At 40.4% G+C, this 17,405-nt stretch overlaps 2 protein-coding genes across 2 annotated transcripts; both read left to right on the top strand.

Moving 5' to 3' along the window:
* The first annotated feature begins 793 nt into the window (after positions 1-793).
* LOC122399898 (pickpocket protein 28-like) lies at positions 794-12,151 on the top strand. The gene is made up of 11 exons (XM_043400955.1): positions 794-1,002; positions 1,062-1,204; positions 1,293-1,356; positions 2,444-2,615; positions 2,674-2,819; positions 3,140-3,272; positions 3,866-4,148; positions 5,295-5,457; positions 5,513-5,619; positions 6,369-6,549; positions 11,995-12,151. The coding sequence occupies exons 1-11, from the start codon at positions 794-796 to the stop codon at positions 12,149-12,151; spliced, it is 1,758 nt and encodes a 585-aa protein (XP_043256890.1).
* Positions 12,152-12,242: 91 nt separating this feature from the next.
* Positions 12,243-15,940, top strand: LOC122399897 (sodium channel protein Nach-like). Its single transcript, XM_043400954.1, has 9 exons — positions 12,243-12,301; positions 13,127-13,298; positions 13,539-13,680; positions 13,748-13,869; positions 14,199-14,490; positions 14,666-14,860; positions 15,288-15,480; positions 15,547-15,653; positions 15,726-15,940. Exons 1-9 carry the CDS (start codon positions 12,276-12,278, stop codon positions 15,938-15,940), a joined length of 1,464 nt encoding a protein of 487 aa, XP_043256889.1. The 5' UTR covers positions 12,243-12,275.
* The last annotated feature ends 1,465 nt before the right edge of the window (positions 15,941-17,405 follow it).

The following is a 17,405-nucleotide window of genomic DNA, read 5'->3' as shown; positions in this document are numbered from 1 at the left end:
ACGAAACCGAATTGCGTTTAAAGTTGCGATAAATTTTTTACAACGTTGCTACTGAATATTCTATCACCGTATTATAATATTCATAACGAATTCTTGATGAAGTTGTTTCGCGACGATGCACGTACGCGATGGTGATCTTTCCCCGAAATGATTGCGTGTGGAGATAAAATAATTCGCAATTCTCTGTCAGCGATACACACTATTCTAAAAAGGGTTTGATTCTGTTAAAAATGTGCCACGAATTAATTTTGTAAAATAAAATGAAATTCGAACGTTTCGCGGTGCTTGTTCGTAAAATAGAAAACGTAAAGGAAAAGAATTCGAATAAATTTCGCGATCATGTGAACGTGCGTGAAACGAGCGATGGCCATCGGTAACTAAACGATTCCTGATATATGCTACGCTGCTCGCGAATCGCTCTATCGGCGGAACGATAGTTACAATGGAAGAGAGGGACGCGACGAGCTTTTTACGAGGTTGAATGTAAACGTCGTAGACCACAGTCATCGTGGAAATACCGAAAGCTTATGGTCGACCGCGTAACGCGATAGAACAAAGCTCGAAAAGTTCAAAATTTCTCTCTTTCGTCGGTGTCTCTAACGTTCATTCTGTTTTTTTTTTTTCGTCAAGAGAGAATGCTTCGTTAAAAAATCGTTGAATGTCTCCGCAACTTCGTTTAGCAATTAATTCGCGTACGGTTGCGTCGAAATAGCATCGAACGATAAAATCAGATCGTAAATCCTTTCTCGAGGGCGTCGGTTAACGATAAACGTTAATCGCGGAGGACGATGAAATGCGAATCTACGATGAAAACGGGCTCGAGAAGTACAGAAAGAAGCCGTACCGCGTTCCCCGTCGATTGGCTTCCGACAATCAACGTAAACGTCCCGGTGAATCGCGGTTCGCTAAAACTTTGGTAAAACACTTGAGGCTGTACTGCAAATACAGCAATCTGGCTGGATTGAAATACTTCGTGGATCCGAAAATGACGTTGTCGGATAGGTAATTTGGCTGATCGAACGACTTGTGAATTTTTCAATGAAATCTGCCAACGTTTATAGAATTCTATTGATGGTGCTGTACTCGATCGTCGTGCCCATGATGATTTACACGATTTACTACCAGTATAAAGACTTCATCGATCATCCGTGCGTCACCAGCGTGGACACCGAACACTTCCCCACGCAGGATTTAGATTTTCCAGGTGAATTTAATGCACTTTGAAAGTCGTTTCTGACTTGATCAAGGCGTCGAAGGTTGGTTTTTTGGGAATTTGAAGCATTTTATTTCAGGCGTGGCGATTTGCAGCATTAATCGTATTAGTCGCGAGGCCGCTCTGGAAATGGCGAACGAAATGTGAGGAACTTCCGGTATTAAACGAGCACGCGTGCAATTCACGAAGAGTGCACTGTGGCCACCGTGCACCGTCCGCGACGCCGTTGAAAAAGTGCAATTGAATGGAGTCGGTTCATTGGACAGCACCAAATTACACTGCATAGATAATTTCGATTGTGGTCGACGTTGCATCGCGTGCCAACCGCCGGCGCTTCGAGCTAGAGTTGGCTTTTCATTTCGAAACAAATTGGACCGCTACTTCGAGTACGAAAATTCAATTTCAAGAACGGCATCGTGGAAAAATAATCCCGAATAAATATTTTTCGTTGATTACCAGGTAGTCGCGAGTCAGATTAACACTTTTACCGACCGATAAAACAGTTGATTAATACGCTATCGGTCGGTAAACGTCGACCGATAAAACAGTCGATTAATAGGCTATCGGTCGGTAAAGTGTTAAAAGAAAAGGTATTCGTTGAACGAGAATACATAAACACGTGCCTGGTTACGTTCAAATTCCCGAGAACTCCATTAATATGCAGTCTGCAAGACCTACTTTAAGTCTGCTTCGAAAAAATCTTCATTAATATGCAGTGTACACTCGCGGCTCTAATTAATTCCGGCCCGCAAAAACGCCCATTAATATTGAAACCGGGAATTTGCGATTTCAATTAATCGTAATTGGTAACAATGGGAATAAATATCTACCCCCTCCCTTGCTCCTCTCCTGTAATGTTATTCGTCGCGAAATATACGATAGACTGCCAACATTGCACCGCAAAAGCTCGTCAGTTGTTCCCGCGAAATAGAATTTTTAATTTCACGCGTATAACCGATGCGTTTCGAAACTCCTATCCCTCTGTTTTATCGTGGTTTATCGTTTACGTAGTTTCGCAAAAATTTCCCTGTCGGATTGAAAAATACGCGCAGCTTGCTTTTTAAATATTTCACGCATTCGACGGTTCCCCATGAATTTTTCACACAATTTTTTCAAGAGTATATACCACACCGAGCTAGCGTGTTTCGCAATAAAATGGAAAATCTGTGAAAACAGAATCAATTTTTCAAACAGAGTGCAGTATATTCTTATTATTATTGATATTCTTAGCTTCGAGCTAAACATCACCGATTTACCCGTCGAAAAAATTCAAGAAATGTTTTCGCAACTGGGCAACCTTTACGACTCCGAGTTTCGAATAACTGAACGATCGTACGAGATCGATGAACTTCTGGCCAAGTTTTATAAAGGTCCTTACGACGTCACCGACATACTGAAGCGCGTGAGTAATATTTATTAACGTTAGAAGAAGCTTGATATTATTATCAAAGGGATTTCAGCTAACGCCGCAATGTTCGAGCATGATTTCGAGGTGCCGTTTCCACGGCGAGAACAAAAACTGCTCGAGTGTGTTCGAAACTCGCAAAACGCAGGACGGATTCTGTTGCACTTTCAATTACGCCATCAAAAAGGACGACGCATACTTGTGAGTTTCGGGCAATTTCTAATTTCTACGGACAACGTATATTTCTTGTAGAATTTACGCGCGTTACGAGTGGAAATTCTCACTTTTTAAAGAATATATCGCACCGCGGGAGGAACTCGAGAACCGAGAATTCACTTTTCGCGCGGAGTGCATGTAAAGTCTCGACGTTTCGTGTTTCGTATCTGTTCCCATCCACGATGCAGCTTTCTTCTATCCCTTTCTTTCCCCCTCGAAATTATTTCGCGGATAACGGCACCGTTTCGTGCACGCAACCCTCTACTTTTTCGTTCGCGTATTCTCGTTTTCCTGTATCTCCGTAGGAACAATGGCGTCGATCTGAGGCTAGATCCACTGAAGGTGGAAAACTTTGGCGAGGACCAGGGACTATCGGTCTTGCTGGAACCGCTCCTAGACGATTACTTCTACCCTATTTTTCCCATCACCGGTTGGAAGGTAAATACGATCGAAATCCTCGGAATTTCCCAGGAGAAAATTCTAAGATAATTTTAGAATTCAAGAATATTTACCACGAATTTTTTAAACCTTTCTATTATACTTTGATATTAGTCTCTATTCAGCGAACTTCATCGCTTCGCTAAAGCCGCGCGTTGATCGAAAATCAAACAAAGTGCGTCGATGAGTTAATTACCCATTAATTGTACCTTCATTGCTCCGACGAATCAAACAACTCGGTGATCTCCGGCGTGAATTAATATCGAATCGCGTCGACGGCCTTTCAATATTAAAACCGGTAATCGTGTCCCGGGGAATTCGACGCGAAGATATATCTTGTTTAAAACAAAACACGGCTGCCTTTGTCATGCATTAAGCTTATAATCCCCCGATACGGCGCTAAATAAGCTTTGTTCATTCCAAAACTAGAAACCGATGTTTTTCTGGATATAGAAATGCATTGCACGATACACGAATACTTTAAACGCCCTTTCAAAGGTTTTGTATATGAATATTAAACCTTTGAGCCGTCAAAAATTTTGTATCTTACGCTTTAAACATGATAATTAAAAAAAGATTAAAATTTCCAACAGGTGATGGTTTTTAACCCTCACGATTATCCGGACATGAACAGTGGCGGGCTGATTGAGATTTTTGTGCCCTTGGAAACTCACCAGGACGTGGAACTAGACGCGATCGTGTCTTACGGAACAAAAAATATATTACCGTACTCGTTGGAGCACCGGAAATGCGTGTTTCCCGAAGAAATGACTTCGCCGGATGCCTCTTACACTCACAGCGACTGCCTCGTCGAGTGCACAATCCAGGACGTATGGCACACATGCAGATGCATACCGTTCTATCTGCCGAATCATGGTGAGACACTGCACTCAGGTTTCGACTGGAATCAAAATTTACCAATATAGTGCTGTCCTAATTTTTAAAATTAAAAGAAGACCACTTGATCTCATAGAGTGAGGTTTGAAACATATAAAAATTTTAATAGTTCATAGCGTTCTAACCGATTAAATTTACTACCAACGTTTTAACTAGCTTAGAAAAAGTACGTCCCTGCATAGAAACCACACGAAGCTTATATCGTAGATTACATGCTGCAGAAACGACGCGATATTAACGAGTGTGTACACATTTTCCCGACCTTTGATTAATTTTACACGAGTTATTTACCGAGCAAATTCCCTTCAGAAACAAACTGGTAAGCTACGCCGTCGGCGTCCCTTTGCTCGTCATATTTAACAAAATTCTGCATGCCAGGCGGCTCGTTGGCGAAAGGATCAGCTTAGGCGAAAATGGAGACGCACGACGAGCCACGTTTTACGCCGAAAGACGCGCGAAAGGATTTCAGGTTTCTGGATTTTTCACCGCGTATTATTTTTTAAAGAGGAAATATCGCGTAACTTTTTTTGTCACTGTCGTGGCTTAACGAGTTTGAGTAATTTTTAAGAGACCAAAACTTATCTTCGAACGAAGCTACTTCGGTTGCGTAACTTTATAGTTTACAGAGTTACTCGATGTTCGTTAAATAAGTCAGGCGCCCTGGGAGTTGAGAAACTGAAGAGTATCTCTAGTAATTTAGAGTACCCTTTAGTGCATTGTATTTTCAAAACCTGTCTTCGGTTAAAGCCCCTTCATCGACTAAGTTTGCCTCCTATTTAACGATACTCTTCTCACAATTAATTCTAATTTCCAAATATATTTCATTGGTTACCCGTTCCAATTCGATCAAAGTTACGACCTTTGAATAATTCAATGCCCCCCTTTTCAGATTCCAAGAGGGTCTGCAACTTACAGGACCTGCCGTGCTTGTCAATGCACAAATGTAAGCACTTTCGAAATCGAAACTCGCATAAATTATGAACCCCCGAACTGTTTAGTATTCGCAGCCGCATCGCGTTGCATTCCGCGCGAACCACGGCTGATTAATTAACACGGCGATAGTCGCGGAAATCAAGTCCAAATCGGGTTTAATTGTCTGCCTCGAAGGGAATTGATTTTTTTCAGATAAATGGTACACCGCCGTGCCGAACGCAGATCTACAAGATGTCAAAAACAACACGCAGATCTTGCATTGCAGACGATGCTACCCTTTATGCACCGACGTCACCTACAATGCAAATACGTTCGAAGCTCGTCTGAACCGTGGTCGCCATCAAACCAAACTGTTGTAAGTATCGAGACAAAATATTAATGAATCGTCTAATCGTTCGAACGATTTCAAGGGACGGCGTCGACTGCGTGCAACAAAGTGCAGTGCACTTGTATTTCAATCATTTCGGGACGATAAAATTGAAGCAGAACGTGGTCAATCAGTGGTACGAACTTTTGAGTGAGTATTTTATATCGGACGAGATAATTAAGTTTTGCTTTGCCTGAATGTCGTTAAAGGGAGTTGTAAATAAAATTGCAAAGGATTCGAATTTGGTTGTGCAACGCATGGATTCGTAGCATAAAGTTTCCGCGCGAATGTAATCGGTTGCCCCCGAGCCAGAGGAAATAAAAGCGAAACGAAACTGCTCCGGTACGAGTTGATCCATTATGTTACAGACACACTCGCCCGGTACGTGTTACAAGTGGTGTAATGCACTCGGGATAAAGGACTTACTATCTTTTGTTGCGAGGATCCGCCTAGACCGTGGAGCGCACCAAAGCGGAACGTTTTTGCGTCGCGGCGTGACGACGTGCATAATTTCGCGTCCGCGTAACAGAAAAATATTACCACTCTTCTTACGTGGTTAACAGGATTTTAGATACGCAAATTCGATGGAAATTTCGTCGTTGAATAAAAGCGGGAGATTTGGTCCCCTAAGCGCCCGAGGGATTATAATTGTAAAAATGTTCCTTGGACGAAGCAAAATGTTTTTACTACAAATTAATCGGCCGTGTTTTATCCCATTCCCCGTTTTGATTCGAACTCTGTGACTCTTACGTTGAAAATTGTATCTCAGAACTGGCGAATTGGCAATTTTATCGTCGAACTTTGGAATATTAGCAGAATTAAAGCCGAAGTCACGCCGAACAATGAAGCAAGTTGGAGGGGTTCGATCGTCAAAATAAAGCGTTCGTATTATTTTCCAGGCGAAGCCAGCGGCATTGGTGGCATCTTTATTGGTTTCAGCCTCATTGCCATCGTGGAGTTCGGCTACTTCGTCGGGCTTTTCGCGTGGGAGCTTTTAAAGGGACCAACATCCTCCGACGGTATCGATAATAAAACTAAACGTAAACGGCCGGCGTTACAGATAATTTATTGGGGCGAATTGTATCCGAGAACGAGACCCGATATAACAACAAACCGGCACGGTCGATTTACCAATAAATATTAGCGTTAGTTTAAAATATTTTCAACGGGGGCAAATAATTTTGGAACTTGCTTACACTGGGAACAATTTCTGATAAACAATATGAACAATAGTCGGCTCTCTTTGAAGACTCATGGGAGTTTCTAAACACTAAACATATCGATATTTCATGTATACCCATTCCCTAATGACCAAGTAATTTTTGCATTATATGTATAGTAAGTTGTGTTTTGAATTTTATTTCGTAAGATATTTTACTTGAACTTTACTTGTAATTACGCAAACATCCTGTGTGCAAAGTTAAATTCATTCTCAATTAAATGAACAATTTATAATCTAATTTTATCGCACGTATAATCGATAAGAATTGCTGAAACAGTTTTTGGTATGTAACGTCAAAGTAAATTGCAAAATAAACATAGAAGACAGCATAAATTATGGTAGTTGGTATAGTCATTGGATAGGGGATGAAATGCCCTTTAAAATGAGAGGTCGTACGAGTCGATAGCTTAATTAGTTCCGAAGATATAGCGATTTTAATTTCAAGTCGATGCGCTGGCCAGATGCGGAAGCGCGGGATCAATGAACTCTCGCGCGCGCATCAAAAGTAAACAATGCGTAGTAATTTCTTGGAAATACTACGCCCGAGAAACTAGGTCACGCCAGTCACGTTCGTGAGGTAGGTCAGCACGATGCACGTGCGACAAAGAGGTCCGACGCGCCAGACAAAGACAGAGATAGTCCAATTAAAAAAATTACCTTTTACATAACTTACGATATCTCGAAAACGGAAAGTCCGATCGTCAAAAACGAAAAGCCATTTTAAAGGGGAGGCTTTGCCGTTTCTAACAATACCTTAATAATTAATAAAACGCTAATAGTTTCGGAACTGCACAGGTCTAAACTTTTAGTATTTTTAATACGCGTGAATAGGCTATTGTACACGCGGCGGACAGTGAGAGAGGCGGATTAAGAAAAATTACCTTTTACATAAATTGCGATATCTCGAAAACGGAAAGTCCGATCGTCAAAAACCAAAAGCCGTTTTAAAGGGGAGGCTTTGCCGCTTCTAACAATACCTTGATAATTAATAAAACACTAATAGTTTCGGAACTGCACAGGTCTAAACTTTTATAAGAAAACTAGTGAAGTTAAATGGCGCTAAATTATGATTGTATGTTAGAAATTCTAAATATTAATATAAAAAACGGTCATTTGAACGTCGTGGTAGGTTTAGCGTTAAAGTCTGTTTGAGCCTCCGTACGATTTAATCAAGTTTCGCGTGTCTTAGAATTTAATAAAGCATGTTAGTTAATGTCGATGAAAGATGCCAACGTGGCATCGGTTATGAAAGGAAAAATTTAATAAAATCCGTCCGAAAGAATGAGTTTAATTAAATTTGTTAGCACTAGCTAGACTGTTAACGTGCATTTCCTGGAAACGTGTGTATGGGAGGGCCATATTGCGAGTTTTAATTATACAAATATACCAGAAACTTTCTGCACGCGCGGGGGCCATTATTTCAACATTTCTATAAATATGGCGTGTTCGTATTAATTAACGGGTTGAATCGATAATGAGCATTAACGTTAATTATATGATGTAACGCGACGTCGAAACATTTCCTGTTTTCATTAAAAACATAGAGAATTTGTAATGATACAAGCGATCGAAATAACTCGAGTGGAATTCGTTCGTTTTATTTATACGTTGCAGGCTGTTGTTTCTTTAATGAAAGAGGCTTTATTTAATCAGGCAACTGTGCTATAAATCAAACCAGGTGCCGCAATTTATTAGCGCTTTATTCGTCGGTCTCGCGAGATCCGCCATGAGGAACGTATAATCAGACGTTGAGTTATAGTTTTATAAACGCGTGCGTAAGTTTCCGAGGTTCATCATGCGAGGCTGTATAATTATCTTTTAAATCCCCATCCAACCCACTCGGCTGTCGGCGAAATAATGCTTTTATATTCGTCCACCCTTTAACCCTTCGAGCCGAGCTTCTCTGCAACGTATCGATCTAGAAATTGTTCATGTTTGCGAACCAACACTAGCAGTCGACTTATTCTACCGAAGTTGATTCGACGCGTGTACTCATTTCGGGGTAAAAAAAAAAATAAAATAACGAAGCGCGCGAAAATGCTGTAGATTGTAACAGATTCGTCAGGCAAAAGAGCAGCTGTTACGCTATTATTTCGACACAGCAGACATTGACATTCCCGGGATTTTTGTTCGGCAACTTCGATGTTGCGTTGTCGCATCGACGGAGCGAAATTGATCCGTTTCCGTGACGTTAGTTTCATTCAATCGTGACTGATATCTTTAAACGCGTGTTCGCGGAAAAAGAATAAAAAAATCAAGCAGAAATCGCGCCGCGTTTAATAAATCGTTACTTTGTCGCTGCGTGGCATTGTTCTCTAATTATCTGTGAATTTCGAAAACACATATTGAATATGGGGAGATAAACGAACGTCGGATTGCTCTCGCGGCGCAGAAGGAAAATGAACGGCGCCCAGCGATACGCGCACGCAGTTACATTGATTTCCACAAAGCTGCACGGAACAACAAAGGGTTCCATGGAAGCATGCAGTTCCCGTTCCGCGAATAATCGCCTGGTCTGATCTAATACACAGCCCCGACGTGATCGCAAGAAACAAAGCCCCCGACGCACCGTTACTAATTATTTATTCCGGCTATGCTTTGATACAAGGGCCAAAACCACCATTCAGAAAACTATTTACGAAGATTTTTATGATTCGTTGATGTTCGTTAAATGTCGCAAACATAAGCGGCCGAATAATTTCGGTATTTATTTTACCGCGGATGTGTACGTTGTCCAGTAATTATGTTCTAGTACTAATGATTGTGTACCTTCGGCTGTGTAAACACCGAATGTTGATTTAAATGTTTGTTTGTAATGCGTTTGTAATTGTATCTATTTTCTAATGTTTGTTTGCATTTGATATTTTCGAGAACGTGTCGGACTTGTGCCTCGCTAATGGACAACGAGTCGAAGCAGAAAATTGCACATTGCATTAAAGATTACTTCGACAGGGGGTTTTCTTAAATTACATTTACAGTAGATTAACTGCGACCAAAGTAACGCTGGTCTATCGCTCGTAAACTGACCGTATCCGAGAGTAAAGGCAACAAAACACAATTTTCATCAATAAAATATTCAGACTACTTGTTTACGCGGTAAAACGTTGAATAGTTTATTCATCGAAATACTGGCAAAAGTAGACGCAGCGCTGTTTGGCACTAAATTAATAGATTGAAATTACTTCTCTTTTATGATCGTAAGCGGAACAACAACGCATAAAATTCCTCGAAATTGACGAATAACGCGTTTGCGATTGCTTCGCAAGTCTGGCTGTAAGCCGTGTAGCACCATAAATCTTGTATCGCGAATCATGGAGCACCGTAAAGGGAGGATAAGCCTTTAGTACCACGCACAGACGTTCGAGGATCAACGATAGAATGGTCGGAGGCGTGGACAGGAGGTAAAACGGTCGAGTCTCGGATATTCGATTAACGTCGTGTAAACTTGATCTAATTTACGTGCACTCGGGGTTTGCAAGGTTGCAACCAACGACAGCTACGGCTGCATCTCCCTGCTTATAATAGATTCACGAGCGTCACGGCCGACGAACGACGCATTTTCATAACGAGACACGTACGCAACGCGATAGGGTAGTCGTGCTTTCAACGACCTGCCGTCGGATACGCTGGATTAGGAAAACTGGGAGGCCCATTCTAGTCACGAACCTACCACCTGACGAAGTTCTGAACTTTTACGACCTTAATAATCTAGCTACAGGCAAAGTTCAAGGCCAGTCGGCGCGATAATCTGCGTCGTTCACTTGTTGAACAAAGATTCACGTTTATCTGATTTATTTCTTGCGATTAGTACCCCGACGCGGTGAAACTGAAGGCAGTATCGGTTTTAACCCGTTCCGCGCGAGACAGAGATAATAATTATAGTTTTAACGATTATTTTAATCAGAGACCTCCATTTATCGGATGATAGGTGTCTTCGGATTATCCCTTCTACTGCTGTTTATTGGTTCGAATACCTAATAGGAGTTCAGCGACATGTTCGGTAAACCAGACACTGTGACGACATTAGTCCGGACAAATGGAATTCGGATTAACGGAGTTCTACTGTAATTAGACCGGTTAATTTCGACGTTAACGCGATTTTAATACAGTTTTCTGGTTCTATACGATATATGCGGTGTGTAGAAAATCCATTTTTCATCGAACAGGTAACTTAATATTCGATCGAGAGATACAACCTCCCAACAATAGGACAAATAGCTGACCGTACGAGAGATAAGCAGGCTACAACCATAATTTAACGATGCAAGATACGCGACCTTTGCGAAGACGAATCACAGCATTGCATAGGCGACACGTGTAATACGCAAAACAAACTAGCGATCGTTTTTACGATGTAAAACACTGCGCTGCACGCAGTCGTCGAGGAACTCCTAAAGGTGGAGCCTAACTGCGAAATATACTATCGTTTCTATCACGGTGAGTCGTTGGAGCCGTCCAATACACAGCATGTTTGAATTTTTTAAAACAAGCTCGTTTCGTTTTGAATTGAAATTTGGAATTTTCTCGTATTGTTACCGATGGAACAACGTTTCGTTTATTTCACGTTACGCGGGCCCCATTGTGGATATTTCGAGTTGTTCCTACGAACGATCGCGGCTAATTACATTTCCCGTTTTCGTAGGATTTGAAGCGTGCACGCATTTGTACGAATACCTCGTGGTTCTCGTTACGGGGAACGATGACTACAAGGAATAGCGAAATAGCGACTGTAAGCCCGCAACACAGAGGAAAACTCGGCCTTTCGTACGGCTGGGTTTCCCCAACTTTACGCAAACGGTTCGCGCAATCGAGCTGCTTTCAAACGTTTATAAAATACTTGAAGCAGTACTGCAAACATTCCAGCTTGGTGGGCCTCAAGTATCTCGCGGAGGATCAAGCAACGTGGTTCGACAGGTAAATGAAAATTCACACCAAGTTTAACGACACGGAATCAAAGAAACTGTAACGTTTCCTTCAAACAAATGAAACGCGTTGATTTTGTGACGCGTCGAAACGCAAATTCGATAACGAGTTCCTTATTTCACGAGGTAAAGCAGCAATCGACGCGCTTTACGACGACTTTTACGTATTACTCTTTATGGGAGTTTCCGTTGCGATCGGGCGTGCTTAATAGCGATCAAACGCGTTTTACGTTCTCCGGAAAAACGCTTGCAAACTTTGCTTGTTTACCCTCCAACGAGACTTTCGCGAAACTTTACAGGACACAGAGAATGCTCAATAATTAAGGAATAATAATAGGTCGAAACGGTTAATTGGAAAGCTGATTTTTTGAACATTTTTAGAGTCGTGTGGATCGTTGCATACGTGTGCACTATATTCGCGATGATCTTCTTTTCCCTGGTGGTTTATCAGGAGTTTATCGACACACCCATAACGACCACGTCCGAGGCAGAGCTCTACCCCACCGAGAATTTGCAGTTTCCAGGTGGGGTATCGTAATTTATAAGAAAGTAAACACAGGAATTTCTCTAATAAATACTCGATCTGCAGAAGAATGGACAAACTCTAATTTTCTGCACTTACAGGCGTCGCTATCTGCAGCATTAATAGAATAAGTCTTCGAATGGTCAAAGAACTGGCGACTGAAATGTAAGGATCGAACACGATGCACAAAATTTCACTTGAAAAATATAATCGCGACCTAATTGTTTCTAACATTAATAAATACGAAGGATTCATTGATCTAGGCTCGAAATTTTGAACGGAAGTTGAGAGTAATATATGGACCGTTCATTTTGAAAGTGGTGTCCATTTTTGAAAAAATAATTCATGCTTAATTTAATGTAAATTTTTTATGCATAACTAGTCCGTGTTTAATTTCGTAAAAAATTCCCATATTTTGTAGAATTTAAAATTGGTTGATAAATGAAATTGCATAATCATGCCACTATTAAATTGTATTAATATCTTGTAATTTTAGCAATGTAATTAGCGTCTAAAATTAAAGATACTACTTCTATTTTATGTCGTGTTATTATTTGAAAACGAATTTGGATCAATACGAAGTATATTTTAAGTGATATTTGATTTTTCAAAATTGAAATTAAACGACTTTTACAATTGTCTTAAAATTTCTATAACCAAATTACATATTGAAACATTGCCAGACTTCGTATAATTTGCCTGAATTTTTTAATTAACAGATATGTGAACCTTTAATTCTCTCGAAACGAGAGAAAATGGACTTCAAAATAAACGGTCCATATATAATAGAGAATTGACTATCGACTTTACATTAAACTTTAATCCAGCTATTTTAGAACGATCACATTTCTAGAAGCTTATTTTAAAATCCTCTCTCAAATTATTTAGCATTTCTATGATTACACTTTGATATTACGCTAATTGGGATTACTTAATATTTTATCTGAGAATCAATTTTTCACGAGGGAATTTTAATTAATTTGGAGACAGATATAACGCGAATATTTCGAACTTGTCTCTCGACGAAACTCTCGAGGTGCTTTGGACGCTTGGTGATTTCTACGAGACGTCGAACGCGAAGGCTGACAATTACACGCAACTTACTCAACTGCTGTCCAAGTTTTACGATAACGATTACGACATCGCCGAGCTCATGATGCGCGTGAGTAGCGTTTAGCTTTGTAATTCGCGTATTAACACTTTTACCGACCGATAAAACGGTTGATTAATACGCTATCGGTCGGTAAGCGTTGGCCGGTAAAACAGTCGATTAATAGGCTATCGGTCGGTAAGCGTTGGCCGGTAAAACAGTCGATTAATAGGCTATCGGTCGGTAAAGTGTTAATTATAAAACGCTCCCCGTTACGAACACGGCGTGTTAACAGCATGAACGAAATTTCAGCTGACCCCGGACTGCTCCGCTATGCTTGTGCTCTGTTATTTTCAAAACGAGAAGCAGAACTGCTCGGACATATTCACGGTCAGCCAAACGGAGACTGGATTTTGTTGCACTTTCAACTACATCCCGGAAAGATACGACTCGCGCGAGTAAGTTCGAACCAAATTACTAACTTTACATGGTATTGACAGTGTTGAACAAACTCGACAGAGCAACGATATCATTTTCACCGCGTCGGGTAGAACACGTGGGCAAAACGAGCGGTTTAACACTGATGTTGGACCCGCTGATGGATGATTACTTTTACCCCATTATCTCTACCACGGGTTGGAAGGTAAATTTCCCGAATAATCGTTGAAATTTTCCACCGAAACATCACTGTACCGTTTCATACCTAGCAATTCCGCGACCCTAATCGTTTTCTTCCCCGCTCTCGGTTATCAACGATTATCGTATTTTCCGCTGATAAAAAGTCAACGAAAGTCATTAGCGGCACGATGCGCCATTTCGCTGCACATTGTAAAAACCATGGACTAGCGTTGCAATCGGTTCGGACCAGTTGCTACATTTCCCTCGAACCGTTTAACGACTCTCCCGCGATATCTCATAATGTAATTTCTATTTACGACCCTCTGTAATTAGTTTTTCGTGATTATTCGGCAGGTGATGGTGTTCGATCCCTACGACTACCCTGACACGACCACTGGCGGCGTAGTGGAGCTTTTGCTGTCTCCATTGAACGATAAATACGTGGAACTGGACGCGTTAGGGTTGCACAGCAGCGAGAACATTCGTTCATATCCGATCGAGAAACGCGGATGCTACTTTCCGAACGAAAGGCCATCGATCTCCGCGATATACACCGCCAGCGATTGCATAGTTGCCTGCAAAGTAGCCGATATATGGAAGAGCTGCAAATGCAGACCGTTCTTCTACAATCCACGGCCCACGGAACGTTAGTGAACAAATTCTGTACAATTTTTTTTATGTTAAAATTCGCGTCAAAGGGAATACACGTAACGATATTTCGGTATTAACAAAACACGGTCGATGCGTGTTTCGTTAAATAACAAAAATTTCATCAAAAGCGCGAAATATGCTTTTGAGAGAGAGGAATAATAATTTTATAGAGATCGACGCAAAGAACGAGGAAATTGAGGTAATGCCGATATCCGTAGATATTCTCATCGCGATAGAACGTATTTCCGGATGGAAACAATTTTACTTTGTGCCCAATAAATCGTACAATTATTATTCTATTGGTCATTCAGGGTCCAACAGGACTTGCACCATGGAGGACATACCGTGCTTAAGGGAGTACAAATGTGAGCGACTATTTTACAATTACACTGTAGAATTTAACACTTTACCGACGTAAGCGTTGATCGGTAAAAAAGTTGATTAATACGCTATCGGTCGGTAAGCGTTGGTCGGTAAAAAAAGTCGATTAATAGGCTATCGGTCGGTAAAGTGTTAATATGCAAGAATATCTATATTCCAACGACGTTGAATGATTAGAAATGAATTTTTACAGGGCAAACAGAAAATGCTTATTCATTACTGAGATTCGAATTACAATATATTACAATATATTGTTGAAATTGAATATTAATGTACCATATATTTGCATATTATTCGTGTAAAATTTGCATATTATGGCATAAATCTTCTTGCATATTTACTGAACATAAACATTCACAATCTATATTAATAATTAAGGAATTTAAATACCAATACACTAAATTACTAAATATTACACTCTTTTTCTAAACTCAGATAAAAGACTTTCGATAGTGCCTTACCCGGAAAGAACATTAAACTCTTTGGTAAACAATAACCAAACGCTGTACTGTAAAAACTGTTATCCTTCATGTGACGAAATTTTTTATCTGGCCAAGAGCACTGTGTTCGAACTCAGGAGTGGCTACTTTAAAACGACCCTACTGTAAGCTCAACTGTTCTATATTTCTCAGCCAGATTGAACTATTAAATTAATATTGATGATCCTTAGCGACAACGTTAACGTAACAAATCACAGTATCCTTCGAGTGTATTTCGGGAAAGTTGGAACCGCGTATCTGAAACAAGATGAGAGCTACCGTTGGTACGAGTATTTGAGTGAGTATAATTCAAATATTCTATTGGAAAATTTGTTTACAGGTTCAAGTGTTAACAAACAGTGTTTTACAGGTGACGCTGGCGGAATATGCGGATTTTTCGTCGGTTTTAGCCTAACCAGCGTGATAGAGATCGTTTACTTTAGCGTGCTCTTTCTATTGGAGATATTTAACCCTAAAACCGATCCCGAAACTGCGGGGGAAGACGAGAATCCACATAATCAACTCTCGATACAAGCTGTTTACTGGAACGAGCTATTTCCACGTTCGAGAATTCGAGAACAATGATCTCGATGTTCCTGCTTCTATTTGCCTAGCCAATAGCAATAAAAATTCGATCGAAATACATTTAGTATCGTTTGAGGGTTCTTCAATTTATCTAACAGTCGATTAGAATACATCTGTAATACAAGCGATAAAATATCTAACATTTTTCACGAACGAACCGCATTTCCATCGATCCCCCGTCTACGTAACCGAAAGATCGAACCTCGTTCGCGTTGATAGAACTCTGGGTTATAAAATTGTGAACACGTGGAGCGTCTGATATTCGACAAATTTCAGTTTCACGGGAAACAATTTGCCAAACTTGAACTCGAGCATTCGATAGGAGTATAACTTTCCACCGCAAGAAGAATGTACTCCGAAAAAGTTATCATAACCTTTCCGTTCAGGGGGAGAGAAGATAATACAGCGATGTCGAGGAATGTTATCACCAAAGGAAGTATAGGACGGAATAGAACAATGTGTTATCATAGTAACTCGATGACATGATGAAAATATATAAGAAATGTACAAATTTTAATTGTTATAAAATTATCTCTATATTAAATCTTACCAATCCTTATCGGTCCATTCGATGTTGGCATTATTGGTGGATTTCGATTTTTCCAAGTGTAGGGGCCTTGATTGCTGACAACTTGCCGTGTGTTTCAATCCCAATCAAACAAATAAAAATGATAAAATGTTAATAAGTGGAGTGGACTTACTACTTGTTGTCAGTAGATAAGGTAGTTACCATTGGGCCAGCTAAAAAGTAAGAAAATATTCATATTATTGCAACATCAGTTAAACAAGGAAGGCAAAATTAGTTTATTTATGCGAAATTGGTATCAAAAGATAGAATAGGAGAGGGTCATCACCGGTCAGTAGTGGTCAGTAGTGGTCAGTAGTGGTCAGCCATGGTCAGTAGTAACCAGCAGCGGCCAGCAGAGGTCAGCAGCGGTCCCCCGGTTCACTTCTGGCCATTTGTACGCTCCCGAATTCACGACGAGACTGAAGAATTCTTCGCAATGACCTTGCTTATATGTCTAAGGTGCTGAAAGAGTGGGGAGACTAGTCAGAGCCTAAGTTAAAGCTAACAGTTAGGACTGTCTTGTCTACAAAGAAACTATTTCGATTTATCCTACCTCTTGACCATTTCTCGATCTTCACTGGTCCGATGACCTTGATATCAATACGTCATCATCGTATACCTCGTCTGTCACTTATTATCGTGAACACGAAATCACTGACACGAAATAGAAACGTTCTCCTCTAATAATTCCTCTAATAAAAATGCGTGTCAAAGATTTTCGTGCTTGGAAGCATATTTTTATGTCTCTGTACTTAGAGAACGCTATAAAACTATACTTACGAGGCTACTAGTTCAATTCAACGAAGACAAATTTCATATCACAAACGAATCGAAATACGAATTCGATAGGATGCATTTATGGTGTATACATACGTTAGAAAATGGAAATACCTGACC

This window comes from Colletes gigas, unplaced genomic scaffold (genome assembly GCF_013123115.1).
Source record: "Colletes gigas isolate AHSC1104 unplaced genomic scaffold, ASM1312311v1 Colletes_gigas_Sc00015, whole genome shotgun sequence".
NCBI classification, from domain to species: domain Eukaryota; kingdom Metazoa; phylum Arthropoda; class Insecta; order Hymenoptera; family Colletidae; genus Colletes; species Colletes gigas.
The sequence above is the reverse complement of the archived record's forward strand: the minus strand, read 5'-3'. Positions and strand labels throughout refer to the sequence as shown.